Below are 17,889 nucleotides of genomic sequence, written 5' to 3' on the forward strand. Positions count from 1 at the left end.
ACATCACATTGGGCCGTACATTGTGCTGCATTCAGGGCAGCATCACTTTTACAGAGCTGGGAGGTGGAGAGAGAGAAAGTTCTGGAGCTTTGATTAAAGGGCTTTCTATTGTCTGAGGCCATGCTGATTTCCTTCGAGGGGCTGAGGGTGGAGAGCTACTGAGCACCCACAGCCCTCTGTAGTCCAATTGGAGCTGCAGGTGCCCAGCAGTACTCAGCACCGTCAGCTGATGATAGAGGCATCCCACTCCCTATAGTTTGCTTTTGGTGTTAGGCAAGGAAGTAATTCAGCAGCAGGGAAAACACTGAATGACTTAACTACTGTCACTAAGAAGATAAGATGTGAAACGTACAGGCTTGGTATCTAAGGTTGTATCCTGTGAGGACTCCATTGGGGTGTTCTGGGTGATCCCACTCGAGATTGATGCTTTCCAGATTTGGCTGTCGGATTCTTAAGTACCTGGGGGAGCTGGGCACTTGGGAGGAGGACAGGAGCAGGAAGGAAAGGGAAAGAAGAAAAAACATACAAGATAACATACCTTACAATACTCTACACATCGCAGGCTGCCTGATAAAACTCAAGACACTCAACCACGTACAAACACACTCTAAAGATCAGATACTGACAGAACAACAATCTAGGCCAGGAATCATGCCCCAGCCCTGGGTTTTCAGCAGCAGAGCAGCTCAGTATGCACCGTGCTCTCACATTGGGCACTGCTGTCCTCCAGCGTCACGCTCAGCCAGGCACCCACAACAGATGTTGCAGCCATGAAGGGAGCACTCGCACGGTTGTGCCCCATTTCTGTACACTGTCTGCATACTTCACTGCTGCTGGAGTCTTGTTACTGCCCCTGGTTTCACCCAGCCCAACATTTACGTCTCATCTATTTATCTGCTGGCACGATAGAAAAAGCAGAGCGACTTCTTACTGCAGAGCATCTTTGTGTTATTAACGTCTGGGGAGCTGTAACAGGGATCCGGTGCAGGTATACAGCAGTCCTTACCCTGAGGAATGTCTGCTTTTATGGCTGCTTATTCAAAGCTAGTAAAGGAAGGGAAGCATTATGACCTATGGAATTTAATTATTCTCCTGGTTTACTCCTAATCGCTGTGCCTTTAAGTGGGGAAAGAGCTTGGTTCACTGATTTGAGAGATTAATGATCTCTTTTTTTTTTTTTTTCTCTTAAAAGGAAGTTTGGCAGAATATCCATCTCCCAGGCATCAATATATAGCCAATAAAATAGCTTAGTGAAATAGGAAGAAGAAAATCAATAGTTTACATATGCCAAGAGCATAACCCCAATGCAACATGCCTCCAAGCCCCCAGGTAAGCACTAAATCAAGGCACACCCCATCACCAAGCTGCTGCCCTAGAACAGAACCTTTCCTTTTTAAACAAGCTGAACCACAGCTGGTCAATGAAAAACATCAGAAAACAATGGCAGCATCCAAGGAAATGGTACGGGAGAAAGAGATGAGTGCCCTCATGCAGTGGGAAGAAGGAAAAGAAGACCCCCATCGTATCCGCGTCATTTGAGACAGGATTTGCTCCCAACCTCCTCTGTTTCCTCCTCCTGCAATTCCGTAACACGCTGTGCCAAAAACATCTGTGCTAAAGAAAGATTCATGGGCAGCCACAGAAAGCGCTGCTCCGACAAAAAGTTATCGGCGCGGCTATAAATAGCACCGTGACAACGAGAAAATTAAAACCTCACATCCCTCCTTGACACGAGAGCTCTTTCAAGAGCAGAACGAGGTGCTCCCTCCTGAAGAGCCCCATCGGAGCTCTGCTGATGTCCTTTCAGCCCCGTGGAGGTTTGACCGAGCAGCGCTGCAGCGTGGGGAGGGTGGGCAAGGTGTGGAGGTCACCCAGCAAACCAAGGGCACGGCTGCGCCTTGCTCAGCCCCGGCAATGCCTGTTCGTGTGCTGTTGGCCAACTCATGGCTCTGCTGCAGGGCTGTGCCCTTCCTGGTTGGCTCTGCAGAGCCCAGAGTTGGAGCTCGGCGTGCACGTACCTCCTTCAGGTGTGGGGAACTCCTTGACTTCACTGCGGGGCCCATCGCCTCTCCCGTTGGTTACAACCATCTCAAGCTTGTAGTTGCTGTAAGGGAACAGCCGGGACACTATGCCCCGGTTTCGGTCTCCAGGAAAACTCACATACTGCCGTTTTTTGGAGACCCACAGGTTCTTCAGCAAACTACTGTCTCTCCAGAAATAGGCCTTCAAGAAACACGCATGGCATGAAGCTTTTCCCATCTTGAGTGCAACTGGTTTTCATTAACAAAGCACAGCACAACTCTGCTTTTTCAGAGAGCAAAACGAAGCTCCTCGCCCCCAGCAAGGCAGGTGGGGCAGCACCGGGTTAGGATTAGGGTTAGGCTGCAAATAGCTGCTTGTGGCTCCAGCTCTCAGTGCTGGGCACTGAGCTCTCCCTGCCTGGATTAGTGTTAGGCAAGACGTGGCACTTCCAGCCACGGTGAGAAGTCAGAACTTGGAGAGTCTCTGATTCAGAGCCCCGACTGCAAATCTCATTTCATGCAGAAATAAGATTCGTTCGGAAAACAGACCAGAAGAACAGAACAGAGGGAGAAGAAATGAAAGCAGCAACCAGGGAGCTTTCTTTATGCTCGGTGAATGATTGGATTTGAAGCGTTACGGCTGTCTGCCACACAAATGCTTTTGGTATCAAGAGTCTTTAACTCTGCTCAAAGGGGCTCTGTTCAGACTTCAGTTTGCTTTGAATAGGGTCTATCTTTACACATAAGCACAGGTATTTTACTGCAGCAGTAAATCTTCAACATTAAATGTTAAAAAGAAACAGGATCTATGCTGCCTCTAGTTGCCAGTTAGTACCAAGTACCGGGTTTAGGCTTTGCATGGGTTGGTGTCTGTTAAAAGACTACGTTGGTATTTTGGGGATGACACAAAATTGAGCCTGCTTGTACCTATCTGAGGAAATATGAAGCAGCTCTAGGGCCAGGAGCTGCCTTACAGTCGGTCCCTTGGTGCTCAAGGGCAGTCCCTGTGTCACCCCAGGTCTTGGGGAGCAAAGGGAGATGTACTCACTGCTCAGGCACAGTGAAGAGCAGCCCAAGGCTTCAGTCCTGGTGCTGCTTCAGAGCAGAGCTCAGCCTGTGGGATGCACCCCAGCACAGGGTCAGGGTGGCTGGAGCAGTTTTCTGTCATCCCCATCGCAGGCGGCTCCATCAATGGGGCCAGCTCAGCTGGTGAGAAGGTTAGCTGTATTAATAGTCAGTGAGAAGAGATTTGCTTTTGCTCACTCTGTACTCCTTAAGCTGTCCCTGGATGGTGTCCAGGTGCACCCGGGTCCATGTCAGAGAAATGGCAGTGCTGTTAAGAACTCTTATCCTAACATCTGTAGGCGCAGCCTTGGGATCTGGGCGTTTGGGGACAAAGCAGAGCACACATCAGGCAACCAGCACAGCCCTGCCACGCTCCAGCTCCGCCATCTGCTGGCCCCCCCAGCCATCCTCCGCTATTTCCTGGGGAGAAATTGTGGCCGTTTCTCCCTCCTTACATTCAGCTTTAGAGGATTTCCTAAAACAGCAACAACAGGCCAGTTCTGGTCTCCTTGGCTGCCCTCCTTTGGGTCAAGTAGACCCTCTGACTGCACCAATATATGTTGTAATCCATTACTTACCTTCACCCCCCACTTTTTTTTTATCCAATCATAGAATATCCTAAACTGGATAAATTGGCTTCCACTGCTTGGTGGTCCCAAAGTCACTCATCCAGGGACCCTTGCTGATTTGAGGTGTTGAGAGGAACTGATTTATATTTCTTTGAAAATAAAGTCGTTGGCAGCAAGCCACATTATCCTCACAGGATCATAGATGGGAGACCTGGGTGCTACAGGCAGAAGGTGATAGCAGCAGCCCAAAAAGAAGGGGAAAGAGAGTTAAAGAAGCTGGCTGCTGTTCTGCAGGAGCAGATGGAGAGTTTGAAAGGACACAAGCTGAGCCTGCAGTGTGCTGCAAACAGGAGCCCAAGCCTGGGGGGCTTTGTCACCTGAGGCTTTGTCAGAGGCATAAGAACACAGCCCAGGATGATCCAGAGCCTTCTCAGCCACTTGGAGGACCTTTCATCCAAGATGAACTCGATGCCCTGCAGATGGCAGGGGCAAGAAACTGAGTGCTGGAATACAGCCAGAGCTCATCTTGGTGAAATCTTAATGTCTTCCACCACTGAACGTTTTTCAGAGCAGAAGGGAGAGGGCTAAGTGGTTTAGGTCATGTAGGCATCTGCAGACAGAGCCCAGAGCAGAACTCAGTTTCTTTCTCCCAATGCCTGAAAATGGATTTTTGTGCCTAATTGAGCAATGCTATAAATACAACCCAGAGAATAGGTGCCAACCCACTGACATTGGACAGAGATGGACTCCAGCTCTGCAACACTTAGGAGCTCTGTCTGAGAAAATACTCACAATCCTCCCCCGAATATCCGATGTAGGTCTCAGGCTCCGGTGCTCTACCGAAGTCATTCTCTGCCTGCACTTTGATCTCGTAGGGGACGTAGATGGGTGTGTTCCAGACAACGTGCCGTGGTGCCTTCACTGTCTCGTTGTACCAGCTCCCACGTGGGTCCCTTCTCCTCCACCGTACGATGTACCGGAGGTTGGGCCCATACGCCTGCGTTGCATTCAGAGGCTGAATGGAGCAAAAGAGAAAAAGAAAGTGAGAGGGAGAAAGACGACTGCGTTTCTCTGCTATGGTGCTCCAAAAGGTTCTGTTCAGCAGCTGATTCTTATTTCATACTCCATCAGCAAGCCTCTAAGATCTATATTTTGTTCCCAAAGAGACACATGCCTCATCCTTGCACTCCACACCCAAGGCAGAACCAGAAGCCACATCCACACTGAGTTAGGGTATCACAGTTAGGCTGTGGTTGGACTTGATGATCTTGAAGGTCTTCTCCAACCTAAGCAATTCTACGGTTCTGTTCTACTCATTTTCCAGTCCACTGCAATTTCTAGCCTACCAACAGACCTCAGCTTATTGCAGGGTGACACCTACTGGTCGACCAAGAAAAGCAAGAACTGCTCTGTCTGTGAGCCCTGTAAGACCAGACCCTGCAAACATCCTCCCTGGCCTGCATCTGTGACCTAGCATCTTTTCTTTGTCTATTTTTTAATCACAAGTCTTCTTGCCAACACCAACAATTAATAGGTATATCTTCTGCTTTTTGTCCTTCGTGATAATTAAGTTTTTGCATGATACATCACACGTACTAGAGTTCCTGAGATCTATCTTAGCATGTAGGACTGTAATGATATCAGATTGCTGTGAACAGCCAAAGAAGATCTCACCGTCCAGGTTATCTCCATGTTGTTTTTTTGAGTCCCTGCTCCTTGAACTCCCGTTGGGTTAATTTCAGGTCCTGAAATTCACATTGGGAGAAAATAAATAAATCAAGTGCTGAGAAATGACCATTCCCGTAGTTAAAACCCATTTACGGTGCAAGCCAAAACTACTTCCAAACCAGAAGTTAACGGCCTGGTTTTCCAGAAGTTTCAAGTTCCCATTCAGGTTAATGGAACACAAGACTTTCCTGCACTCTCAAAATCCAGGCCATTTATTTAGGACCTTTTTTTTTTTCCCTCTCTCTCCCAAAATCTTGTCCTAAATCTTTAAAAGACACTCACTGTGAAGCGACCCCAGGAGCAGAGCCTGACGCTTTAGAATAACCCAAAGCAAGAAGAGCAATGTCAAAACCCAACACTAGATGCCAGCAGATATTGCAGAAGTGCATCTACGAAGGTCAAATGAAGACATGCAGTGAAACTGCTGAGCTTCCTGTGAGCTTCTCATATGACTTTTCCCAAGTATTGTTGAATGCACAAAGCACTGGGCACACACCAAAGACCTGAGCCTTGGTCACAGACTGCAGCACACTTTACTCCGGCGTCAGCCTGGGCTCCTGCCCAGCTCTAGCAGTAGACAATGAATTAGCAATTTTGGAACAAAACGTTTTTTCGCTCGTGGCCACTTTACACTTGGAAGTCTAATTTTCTAAGAGCTTCCTGTGGTCAGAAAGGATGAAAGATTTCTTTTAGAGAGCTTCTCTGTATGGTGAGACTGGCCTTCCTCCAACAGATTCTGCTGGAAGAACCACTGGGTAAATCTTTCCATTCGAGTCCTGCTGTTCTGCAGGACATCCCTCAGAGCCTTGAGGACACAGTTAATGAAATCTCACCCCAACCCACACCTGCATGGACCAGCCCATCCCTTTCCTGTTACTCCATGAGGGAAAACTTCAGCCCAAAGAGATGGCAGCAGTAGGATCCAACCCAAACTGCCATGGGTTGGAGTGACTGCTACTCACGTGCCCCGCTGGTCTGGTATCGTTCTGAGGGCGTGCTGGGCAGGCTGCTGCCCACATCGTTCACGGCGATCACCCGAAATTGGTAGTTGACATAAGGAGAGAGCCTCAGGACGGCTGAGTTGACATTCCCAGGGTACCTGGAGTGGTTGTGCCACGTGCCGGGCTGGAAGCGGTCCTCTTCAAACTGAACGATGTAATCTGAGGGGACGATGGAGGGATCAGAGCGTGGCTGAGCCCACATTAAGGAGATTTCCCCATACCCCGTAGGAGAAGATCAAAGGACCCGGGGTCATGGGGCTGGCCCTGACCTGTGATGGGGCTGTTGTTGTCATCACCAGGAATCCACGTCAGTTTCACACTCCTCTCAGCCAGGTCTGAAAGCTCCAGGTCTCGGGGCCGGTCAGGTCGCTCTGGTGGTCAAGTAATGAGACACTTGAGGCTGAAACATCCCAGGAGCCTCCAATCCCACCCTTTCTCCTGGTCTGGACCCACAGGAGGACACGTGCTCTTGCAGCACGTCTCACATCCCTCTGCTTTCAGTGTGTTTTGTTATTAAATACAAATGTGCTCACATATTAATTGTGCCTTGCCTCGTAACCTGACCTGCCCTCGGTATGCACTGACATTATCTGATGTTGGGAGCACGATGATGGCTTAGCAGGAGGATATATGATCTTACAACAGACTACAGGCAACTGTTCAGAAAGTAATTGCAAGTAGAATGGGAAGGACACCAAACCTGAACGAAAATGCATACTTGGTTATCGTGCTCTGGTTACGATTTCGGTGTCTTGTCACAATGCAGAGAACCATCTCATGGAATAACAGTAACAGCAACACCTTATTTCCAGGTAAAAGTCAAGGGATTCAATGTGATTTATTTTCTCAACCCTCAGGGTTCACCATTTCCAGCTACGGATAGGGTGATTCTTACACTCAAGAACTGTCACCACGGGACACAAAATGAGATGCCACATTTCTACTCGTGGCCATCTGGGTGGGTTTTTGATGACAATTTGAGTCAGAAATGGAAGCACCAGCATGCTCAACCTCTACACCTTGATTTTCAGCTGGAGTTATTGGCAAGGCAAAACAAAACAAAACAACAAATCAACTCCCAGAATAAAATAAACCAAATGAATTAGTGATGATTACCTTTAGGTAAGTCTCTCAAACGGTTAGCAGGGATTGCTGCAAGGTAAGACATTGGCTGTTAACGGTGTTAGTTTAGTCATGAAGCTTGGGTGGTGAAAGGAGCACCTGGTAAATATAATGTCACACACAGTCACAGATCCCACCTGGGAACCAGAGAGAGCACATCCTTCCCCCCAGAGACCCCCAGCTCTGCACACCTTCTTTTGTGTTTCTATTAGAAAGTTAATTAGCTATTAGGGGAACAGGAAGGGAAATAAATTAATTCCAGTCAAATTATTAGGGGTATGGGATTTGTACTGCACTCCTGCACTGGTATGGCACTGTGGGTCTATGTCAGCACCACTGTGGGGTTGGGGCACTGCCAGAAATGGAGTTCCATCACAAGAATGGAAGGGGCCAAGAGCAGGGGCTGATAGATTTGGGAGGCCTCCAGAGTCAATCCGGCAGTGAATGTGTATGGAGGATGGGTTTTGGGTTTCCTGCAGCAACCCAATAATTTCTCTGCCAGCATCTGAACATCCTCTCCACTTTAGAGGACAGCTCTGTGCTCACAGATCTCCCCTTTCAGTCTGAAGTCAGCCTCTTGCAGTACAAATGAGCCACTGAGTGCTCTGGGAAGACAATTTTACCTAGCACGGTGAGGTAGGCTTTAGCAGAGTCCTTGTCCAGCTCCGTGCTGGCCACGCAGGTGTAGTCACCTTGGTCCTTCTCAGTAGCACCGTATATTGTCAGACCATCATCTTCTTTTTTCACCCTGAAAGGGATGAAAGCTGTAATCACACAACTGTTCCTAAGAGAACTGTTCTCTGATAAAATACACAAAAGAGCCCAAAGAGAAGAAGAATACTTCTCAGGTCTGAAGATTTTATCAGCTGAGGATGCATTGAGTTATTCTTGGAAACCTCATTTTCTAAAGAATCAGCGAATTTGCTCTGGTATTTATCTGAAAGTCACACTTTTGGGAAAACAGGATGACCTCTGACCAGCTCACATCCCATGATGACAGCTCATCATTTCACAAAAAGCAATTGGAAAGTGGAAAGGAAATTACAACTATACCACTGGCAACTGATAAACATTAATTTTGGAGTAGCTTGTTATTAACCCGCCTGTTTTATCAAGATGTCCTAAAATATCTGTAAATAAAGCCTAAGATCAATGTCTTGATTTACTGGTAAGTCAATTTTAACTGCTAAGCAGCCTCAGTATTAGCCTCAGCTAATAACATTACAAGTATCAAGAACAGCCGTTATCACCCAGATGGGAACTCAGTGTTTGTCCTTATTATTCCCAGTGCCTCCTCAAACAGTTTGCAGTGGGTGAATAAAAACCCCAGTGAGAAGACAGATGGAAGCATTCATCACAGACCTGCTCCCAGTGTACAGGGGTGTGTCGTCCTTCAGCCAGGTGACCGTGAGCTTCAGTGTTGGATCATGCTTCACACGGCAGTGCAGGCGAGACACGGAGCCCCTCTTCACCACCTGATCTTCAGGGCCCCTCACAATCCTGGTGGGGTCTGCAAAGTGCCCCAAAGAAAGCGTCAGTGTCTCAGCTTGGAACATGATCACAGCCTATGAGGAGTGGCACTTGGAAGAGGACAAGCACGCACAACAGCTGCTTGCTCATGTTGCTAAACTGCCTCTGATATAGATGCTCGCTAATAGACTAAATTAACAAACCATTAATTCATGCTGACCCTTTAAAAAAGACCAACTTTTCTGTCTCAGCAATCAGTTTTGCTGGAGAAGGAAAAAAATAAATGGTACTGAATATGTTTTAGTGCCGTCAGTTATTCCTGATGCACCTTTCGAGTCTCTTTTTGCAGCGCTTATGGGATGCCACGGCTCAAGAAGATCCAAGAGCATCTTTTCCTCTTGAGCTCACTGTGCTCCTACCTTTGACTTCCAGACGAACCTGGGCCTCCACTTTGCCCAGGATGTTGGTAGCGACGCAGGTGTAGATGCCCTGATCCTCCTTCCGAGCCATGCTCATCTCCAAGCTCCCGTTCTCATGTGCCTTGTAGTTCCCTCCATCCAGCGTGTTCCCCTGGCCATTCTTAAACCTCACAGCCATACAAAGTACTGTTGTAAGGGAAGAAAGAGCAGGAAACCACCCTCCCAGCCCTGTAGGTGGGCAGGGGATGTGCTATGCTCCTTACCATCGCAGCGTGGGGATGGGTGAGCCAAAAAAGGGGCAGTCCAGCCGGGTCCTGTTGTACTGGATGACTTTGATGAGCTGGTTGCGAGGGGCCAGTATCCGCGGTGGCACATCTGGAAGCATCAAAGGTGACAGCTATTGAAGAAGCAGACTCAATGCTCTTAGTGGTCTTTTCCAGCCTTATCGAATCTATGACTCTATGTTGATATTTTTAAGACTTAACAGAGCTTTTTCACTCCCTTTCCAACCTCACTCCATGAAAGAGCTTACATCTCAGCTCCAACAGTGCTGGCTCACCCTTGCTTTGAAGGTATATGGCCACCAACTTTCATCTTGATGCCCCATTGCAGAGGTCAAGTACCCACATACATCATTCTCAAGGTAGCTAACAGCAGAGAGGAAAACTTGCCAGGAAATTTGAGTACAGGACACTCATCTTCCACAAGAATGGAAGCAGGAACCATTATTCCGCATGAAAAAGCGTTTCGTGAGCTGGCACACTACTGGTGTCTGATGGTCACTTCCTTTGAGGGAGTTTCCTTCCCTGTCTGTGGGGACTAGGGCTCACCTGTCCTCACGGGCACCTACCCAGGACACTGACAAAGGCATTGGCAAGGAGGTAGCCGTGCTCATTGGAAGCATTGCATTGGTACACGGCGCTGCTGCCGATCTGCGTGTCTCGAAACACGATGGTGTCTCCAACCACCTCTCTGCTTGGGTTGGGAGGAGAGCCTTCAAAACAAAGGCAGACAGAAAGGACACATTCCATTACATTTAAAATTAAAATTCACAAGACTCTACATTTTATTATGCATCTTTCCATCTCAGCCCAGACGAAAAGAGTTGGTGGCACATGATGTGGCACAGCTCAGCTGGCCATGACTCAGCCAAGCCAGTGCCCCAAGAGGAGCTCTGGTTCCCATGATCAGCCACAAGATTTGGCTACGTTCTCATTCAGGAGGTGCAGACTCTTCCTGGCTTACCTTCTATGGGCTCTCCATTCACCAACCATTGGATTGAAGGCTTGGGGTTCCCATTGGCTCGACACACCAACCTGCCGTCCTCACCAGGAGCCAAAATGAGATTCTGTGGCTCATCCAGCCAATATGGGGCAGCTTTAAGACACACAAATGGAACAGTTATACACAGAGCAGACTGGAGCAGATGGCCTCCAGAGATCCCATGCTCCCCTCTCAGTTTCTGGCTGTGAAGGTGAAGAAGATGGTGAGGTAAAGGTGACGTACCCTTCACTCTCACCGAGATCGTGTGGCGGATGCTGCCCATCTTGTTGGACGCCAGGCAGAAATACTCCCCAGAGTCTTCCTCTGAGACATTGGAGATACGAAGGGCCTTGTTAAAGTTTTCCAGCTTGGTTTTGCCCGCTGGGAGCTCACCTCCTTTCTTGTACCACATGATGTCTGGTGCTGGTCTAAGGAGAGGGAAGGAGGTAAATGCACTTGCAAGATAAGAACAACTTTCCCAAGATAAACCCTGCACTCAGAACCTTCTAAACCCAAGAAGAAGGATTTCTGGGCCAAACTCTTACATACCACAGCCCCTATACCAGGACCTGAGCATCACCAGATGGTGAGGAGCATGGTTTGTGTCCCACCTTGTGCCTGAGAAGAGCTGCCAGAGTCCCACCCCATGCCCAGGACACTTCTTGTGGTCCTTGGACTACAAACATCCTCACCTACAGTTAGTACAGAACTCAGCTCTCCTGTCTGCTTTCATGCTCCTATCCTTAAAGTAGGTTATGGGAGTGTTGTTAATAAGCATTAACAGAAAACGGAAGGCATGCTCCCCCAGAGGTATTTTCACCAGCAATTCAGCATTAAAGCTATGAGCACTGAGGCTGCTGGTGACCGCCCGCTCCCGTCATGGTACGTACACTCCTGATGCAATGCACTCCAGCAAGAGGTCCACCCCTCGGAGCACCATCTGGCTGCTGGAGGTCCCATACGGGTACATGAAGCTGGGTGTTGTTTCCGTAACTCCTCGGGCTGATATCAGCAGGAAAGAAAAACAAAAACAAAAACAAAAAAAACAGAGCACTTTTAAATTCCCCTTCTCTGCAGCACTGAAAGGGTTAAGCGACAGGACTCACCCAGAAATACACCTGGAAACTAGAGAAGGGCTTAAAGTCGTTTTTAAGGTAAAAAGACAAAGTAGAGAGAGGATGCTTGGCAGGCAAGGTGAAGAAAGAGAAAAGAGGATGGACAGAGGGAGCAGAACCATGGGAATGAGGCACCAGGTGAGCCCAGATCTCCAGCAAGGCATTGCCCACCCTGCTCACCCTACCTCCAGCACAGGGCTGGAATCAGATGAGACATGGAGATACTGATGGACAGAACACGTAGTGAAGGACAACAGTGACAAATGGCCACAAGAAGGGTAAATCAGACAGCTGATTCATGGAGATCCCCGAGGGATGGTGGAATCCAGAGCTCCAACAGCACCACACAGGTTCCCAGTCTTACTGGGAACTGCTGGGCCTGGAGCAGAGCTGGAGAACACAGTGACAGAGATTGGGACAGGACAGGAAAGTTTAATGGGAGACAACCAGGGGAGAGACAAGACAGGTCCCTGCAGGTACACACAGTGGAGGTCTTTTTGTGAGAGGAAAAAAATAGTTATTAATGGAATAGCTTCCATTAATAAATGGAATTATTACTCTAGATCTGGATCAGTGAGGACAACATGGGGTGAGATGGGCTTGAAAGCAGCAGTAGCAGAGATGGAGGTTATGGGATTAGGACATGGGACAGGTGGGTTTGACGTGATCTGTTTGGGCAAACAGAGATTTGAGAAAAGCCCACCCTGGGGCAGGAGCGGGCTCCCGGGGCCCTTTTCTGCTGTCCCAAATGCTTCATTAGTCAAATGAGGTACTTGGGAAATCTCTGCCTGTGCTCTGACACAGAGAAAAGGGCTGGGAAGAAACAGGGGAGAGAGAGCAGAGACTGTTTTTGGAATTCATAGTGGAACTCATAGAAATTAAAATTAACAATAGTAATAAATCAACAGGAAGGAGCCCGTGCCTTTGGACTGACTCCACATCACTGGGGAGCAGCCACACTCACGCACCACTCTGCTCCCCACACACCCACAGGTTAGAGGCAGGAGGTGCTCATCAGTGGGTTAGTTAATTACTTGATTAATGGATTACCAGAGGCAGGCGTGCTGCTGTTTGCTTGCCTGCTTTGGAGATGCTGGTTTTCCTGGTTAGGATCACCACCCACGTAATGCCCTGCGGATCAGTGCTGAGATTTCAGGTCTGTGTTTATCAATTGTTTTACAAGTGAATATTGGCTTTTATCTGCCAACAACCTGCAGCCCATGTGAACGGGCCATGTGCCTCGCTCCTGCCACAAACCCATTTGCCTGGGGCATAACGAGAAGAGATAAGCAGCAGTGCAAGCCAATTTTTACAAGCCACATATTAATGATGAACATTAAAGCATAAGGGAGATAAATTAGTATGCTACCCACTTGTTTAATAAACCTAATGACAACACTGCTTAGCTGATAAGCTTTGCCTTAGCACAGCACTGTAAGTAAATATTTTGCTGTTTCTAATGGGGAGAGGCTGGAAATGATCAGGGGCAGATGCTCCAGCTCTGAGCTCATGGCACTACAGCTGGAAGCTGTCAAACAGCAACATCTCACTCCTCAGCTTGGGTGGAGCAGAGTGGGAGAATGAATTCTACGGCCATTTATTGGAAGTAGAGCTCAAAAGCACACTCTGCTTCCAACGTGTGACTGCTGCTGCCCCCACCATTGTGGAACTGGACTCCCTTCAGCTGCAAATGGGATATTCCAGGAGCTGCCAAGTGACCCCTCCCCAACGCCCCGACCTGACAGCACATCAAGTTGTACATCAACCTGCAGATTGTTTCTCCTAAAGGTGATAATAGGAATAGGTGCATCCCATCTGCTCGCCTTCTGCCCCGCTCACCAACTCAGCAACATCCCTCAGGGTTGTCAAAGAAGCACCAATAACAATAATAAAAAAGAAAGAAAGACTTTCACTTCCATAAGAAGGTGATGAACTTTGGCTAATAAAACTCTCAATTCATCATTTTGGACCTTTTATCTCCCTGGCTGACATGCACCTCTCTTTTCTCTGAACACACAGATGCAGCAGGAGATGGAGGCACCCCAACCCACACAGAAATCCCCTCAAGCCATGAGGGCAGCAGACACCGAAGCGCAGAGGCACTCCTTCCACAACACAACCATCCATGCTCCTCTTTGCTTGGAGGAGATCCCAGCACCGTGTGCCCACGAGGGGGGAGGCATCTCCTCCCACGTGTTTCTCATTGAGGCATCATTCCATTTGTGGGATCCCCACTGATGTTAGTTTTGCACATTTCACAGCCATTTCTATGAGTGTTGCAGACCATGCCCAGCCCTTCTGCTGTCCCCACTTCCTCCAGTTATGCTTCACACTCAGAGCTGCCAGAGGAACCTCTCACCCAAACGCCAACTCTATCTCTAGCTAACTTTGTCCCATTGCAGAAGTACATGAGGAGTAAGGGAGAAATCCCTGCATTTTCCAAGAAATTAATAATAATAAAAAGCACTGCAGTGTAAGATCTGGCTAACCTCAACCTTTGGGAAGCAGCAAGAACTTGGTCCTTGCTCCCAAACGAAGCATGTGCTTCAAGCAAAGACCAAAACCAGGAGGCCAATGGCTGCTCAGCTCAGCACCACCTGGACTCACATTCATGCAGCACAAGAGGATGGGAGATGGGCACAGAGGGAAGCCCACTGGTTGCTGGGGACACTCCCAGCAGCGTGCCCTGTTCCCCCATGCAGACCCACCCTGCCTGGCTCACCCCATCACCTCTCAGGGGCCACAAAGTCACGTGCCAGAGCAACAGCTGATGGGACGTGGTTAACAGGCACGCTGGGGATGGGACGATGGTTGGACTGGGTGATCTTAGAGGTCTTTTCCAACTTTAAGGACACTATGATTCTACAGCTCTTGGTTGTGTTGCTCCCCAGCCTCCAGTGGCAGCCCTTCCTGCTGGGGTAAGTGGAAAAGCACTCAGCATAGGTGTAACCACGCCACAGAGAAACAAGCCACCGAGAAAACCAAATATTTGGATTCTTCCTCCTTGCAGTCGATGCCCACGCTTGGCTGCAAGCACAGCAGGTGCTCTTCCTGAAGGCAGATAAAGAGGAACGGTGGCTCTTGTCTCCCAGTTGGGAGGACAAGGCAATATGGAGTCAACCACCAGCTTTCCCACTTAGACCTGATCCTATTAACCCAAATATCTCTCGAGCTGAGCTCTGCGTATCCAATTAATTAGCTTAGCCCTCGATCATTTTAAGATGTCAAAACTCAGAGAGGATTTGGGCTGCTGGGCTCGTGCCCCAGCTCGGTTTTTGTGACGTTCAGGGGACAAAGCACAGCGGGGACCACACGCACACGGGGGGACGCTGCCAACGCCGCCCACACTGGGTTAGCACGGGGTCAGTCTGGTTAGGCTCAGGGGGTTACAAATGTGAAGGTCTCCAGAAGCCACTGTTGACTCACCACTGTACATGTCAGTGTGATTTCGTAAGGACGTTTCGTTATGGGGTTTCTCTGCAATAAACAAAAGACCATGAGCATACCGAGCAGCACAAAGCAGTGGTGGGGGACAGGGAGAGGGCCACATGGGGATCACGGCCCCGAGCACGGGGCAGCAGAAGCAAACAGAGGCACTCAGGGCCTTAGAAGACAATCAGCAACAGAGCACAGTGGTGCGGGAGGGGAAGAGAAGATTGCTTTCCTCCTACGAGATGGAGAGACAAATAAACATGATAAATATTGCCTAATTTGATCATAAATGTCTTCTCAAAGTGTTTTTCCTTTGGCATAAAAACATCTTTGACAAGAACTAGTTCAATATTGGAAGAAAATTTATTTTTCCCTCTCTGTTAACTCTGAGATAAATATACTCCTCTTATTTCTTTCCAGCACAAAGCATGGGCTGGACACACCAAGAGCAGCAGTGCAATGATGCAGAAAGGCATGGAGAAGATGAATAAATAAAAATAATAGCAACAATTAAGCTTTAAAAGCATTATCTGCTGTAAAACCCCTTTCAATTCCCAGGTCATTTAAGCAAGTTGTGTTATGTGCAAAAACATCAGCTCCTTTCTCTCATTGACAACAACGGACACCTAGATGAGCACAGCCACTAATTGACAAGACAAGACCTGGCCCAGGACACAGCAGAGATGCTCTGCAGGAAATCCTTCCAGGATTTCTTCCACTTATCTTTTCTTTTCTTTTCTGAATCTAGACCAATACACCAGGCTGAAAACATCCAAGACCCAAATGAGCACACGGTTTTGTTTGCCACATTTAGCTTGTGCTCATTCAGGGTTCAGTCCTTCAGTTCAAGGTGAATTTTGGCATTATTGGGCCAGCTTCTCAACCAGATAAAAAGTAATTGGAGTGAGCTGCACGTATATCTTCCTCCCCATTAGAAAAGAGCCCATTTGTAGTACTTGTATCACCACTTCTCCACTCGTGCTTTGCACAAGGAGAGGGTGTTATAACAGAAGTCCAGAATGTTCCAAGCCCTGCCTGATTTTCACATCACACATCAGTCCCATGTATCAGAATGCTTTAGTAGCGTTACCTCCAATTAAGCAACAGATGAAACTTCTGGTACTGGGACTTGGGAGCAAGTGTCCCCAGGCCCCAGAGGCTCTGCTCCCCCTGCTCCCACCTCCCAGAACTGACCATCATCTCCAGGTCACGGTGACCCCAAGACTTGTTGGTCAGCAATGAACACACCCACAGTCCCTTGTGCAGCACCAACCTGGACAGGGGGTCCCCATAAACCTAAACCTGAAACAAACCACGGCTATCTCCAGTTTTTCACATTAGGAAAAAATCTCTTGATATTGCACATTTCCCTAAAGATGGAGGGAATAACCCAACTGTATCCATCTCAGAAACTCAGCAATACCCACACTGAGCTACCCCTGAAGCCCTGGGGCACTGCAAGGGAACAAGCCATGGAGTTGGTTCAAGTCCCATCGGTTCTTAACTGAACTGCTATCCTGAATGAAGAAAAGGGAAGACACTCTTTCCCCTGGTAGGACTCAGAGCTGTCAAGGACTGAAAGGAAAACCCGTCCCAAGAAGCTGGGAGAGCTCAATCCTGGCTGATAACCATGACACTTACTGGTTTTCACCTTGAGGGTGTAGGGATTTTTCTGCTGAATGGTGTGGGTGAAGTGGAAGCGTGCGTTGCAGCTGTAGTCAGTCTGGGCATCCTGCAGCATGACATTGGAGAAGTACAGGTCACCATTCTGGCCCTGGGAGACACGCTTGTCCTGGTGGATGGGCTCCATTGCTGCAGGGGAAGATGCATTCAGTTAACTAGAACTGCCTGAACACACAGAGGCAAAAAGCAACCCCCGATTTAAGCCACATGTGGGTACCACCAAGCTCTGAACTAGCAATGCTGACTCTAACGTAATTATTTCAAATTAACACTGCTGGTGCTTGAAGGGAGTGAGGATTCACAATGGGAAGGGCTTCCCCAACTCACAGCTGCTCATCCAGAAGATGACGGGAGGAGGCAGGCCGGGAGGTGGGTTACACTGCAGGCTGAGCGGAGCACCTTCATCAACCTCAATGACATCCACCTTCTCCTTGGGCCACAGGGGAGACCCTGCCAGAAGAATCACAGCTCTGCATGAGGAAGGCAGGACAATCTCTTCACAGATCTCCTCCTTTCCCACTGGACCTGGCCTGGTTTCAATGGAACGGCCTTAATGCAGAGGGGTAAGCCAGATTTCTGTGTGTCTTATGGGGAGCAGCTGAGGGAACTGGGATAGTTCAGTCTGGAGAAGAGGAGGCTCACGGGAGACCTCATCACTCTCTGCAACTCCCTGAAAGGAGATTGTAGTGAGGATGGGTAAGGCTCTTCTCTCAGGTAACAGCAATGGGATGAAAAGTAACAGCCTCAAGTTGCACCAGGGAAGGTTCAGGTTGGATATTAGGAAAAAATTCTTCTCAGAGTGGTCAGGCAGTGGCACAGGAAGCCCAGGGAGGTGGTGGATTCACCATCCCTGGAGAGGGTCGATAACTGCCGAAGTGCGGCAGTGAGGGACGTGGTTAGTGGGCATGGTGGGGATGGGTTGGGGTTGGACTGGGTGATCCTAGAGGTCTTTTCCAGCCTTAATGATTCTACGATCCTGACACAGGCAACGGATGAGAGAA

The 17,889-nt window shown here is 48.6% G+C and overlaps 1 protein-coding gene across 9 annotated transcripts in view; it reads right to left on the reverse strand.

The window, feature by feature from the left end:
* NFASC (neurofascin) overlaps positions 1 to 17,889 on the reverse strand; it is a 71,493-nt gene that overhangs the window by 22,144 nt on the left and 31,460 nt on the right. For 3 of the 9 annotated variants that reach the window (XM_065740457.1, XM_065740459.1, XM_065740460.1), the window contains exons 4-19: positions 17,216 to 17,338; positions 16,847 to 17,017; positions 11,549 to 11,660; positions 10,902 to 11,086; positions 10,641 to 10,772; positions 10,246 to 10,389; positions 9,659 to 9,770; positions 9,396 to 9,562; positions 8,869 to 9,016; positions 8,130 to 8,254; positions 7,501 to 7,536; positions 6,654 to 6,755; positions 6,346 to 6,543; positions 5,330 to 5,400; positions 4,448 to 4,670; positions 353 to 475 (exon numbers count right to left, since the gene is read on the reverse strand). In XM_065740457.1, the coding sequence (XP_065596529.1) occupies positions 353 to 475; positions 4,448 to 4,670; positions 5,330 to 5,400; positions 6,346 to 6,543; positions 6,654 to 6,755; positions 7,501 to 7,536; positions 8,130 to 8,254; positions 8,869 to 9,016; positions 9,396 to 9,562; positions 9,659 to 9,770; positions 10,246 to 10,389; positions 10,641 to 10,772; positions 10,902 to 11,086; positions 11,549 to 11,660; positions 16,847 to 17,017; positions 17,216 to 17,338 (2,172 nt within the window). Of the gene's footprint in view, positions 1 to 352; positions 476 to 2,018; positions 2,224 to 3,284; positions 3,401 to 4,447; positions 4,671 to 5,329; positions 5,401 to 6,345; positions 6,544 to 6,653; positions 6,756 to 7,500; positions 7,537 to 7,560; positions 7,606 to 8,129; positions 8,255 to 8,868; positions 9,017 to 9,395; positions 9,563 to 9,658; positions 9,771 to 10,245; positions 10,390 to 10,640; positions 10,773 to 10,901; positions 11,087 to 11,548; positions 11,661 to 15,199; positions 15,251 to 16,846; positions 17,018 to 17,215; positions 17,339 to 17,889 lie in introns of those variants that run through there. The other 6 variants (XM_065740453.1, XM_065740452.1, XM_065740456.1 and 3 more) reach the window with 4 other exon arrangements.

Source organism: Cyrtonyx montezumae, unplaced genomic scaffold (genome assembly GCF_038088225.1).
Source record: "Cyrtonyx montezumae isolate F1298 unplaced genomic scaffold, pur_monq_1.0 scaffold_26, whole genome shotgun sequence".
In the NCBI taxonomy this organism is placed as follows: Eukaryota; Metazoa; Chordata; class Aves; order Galliformes; family Odontophoridae; genus Cyrtonyx; species Cyrtonyx montezumae.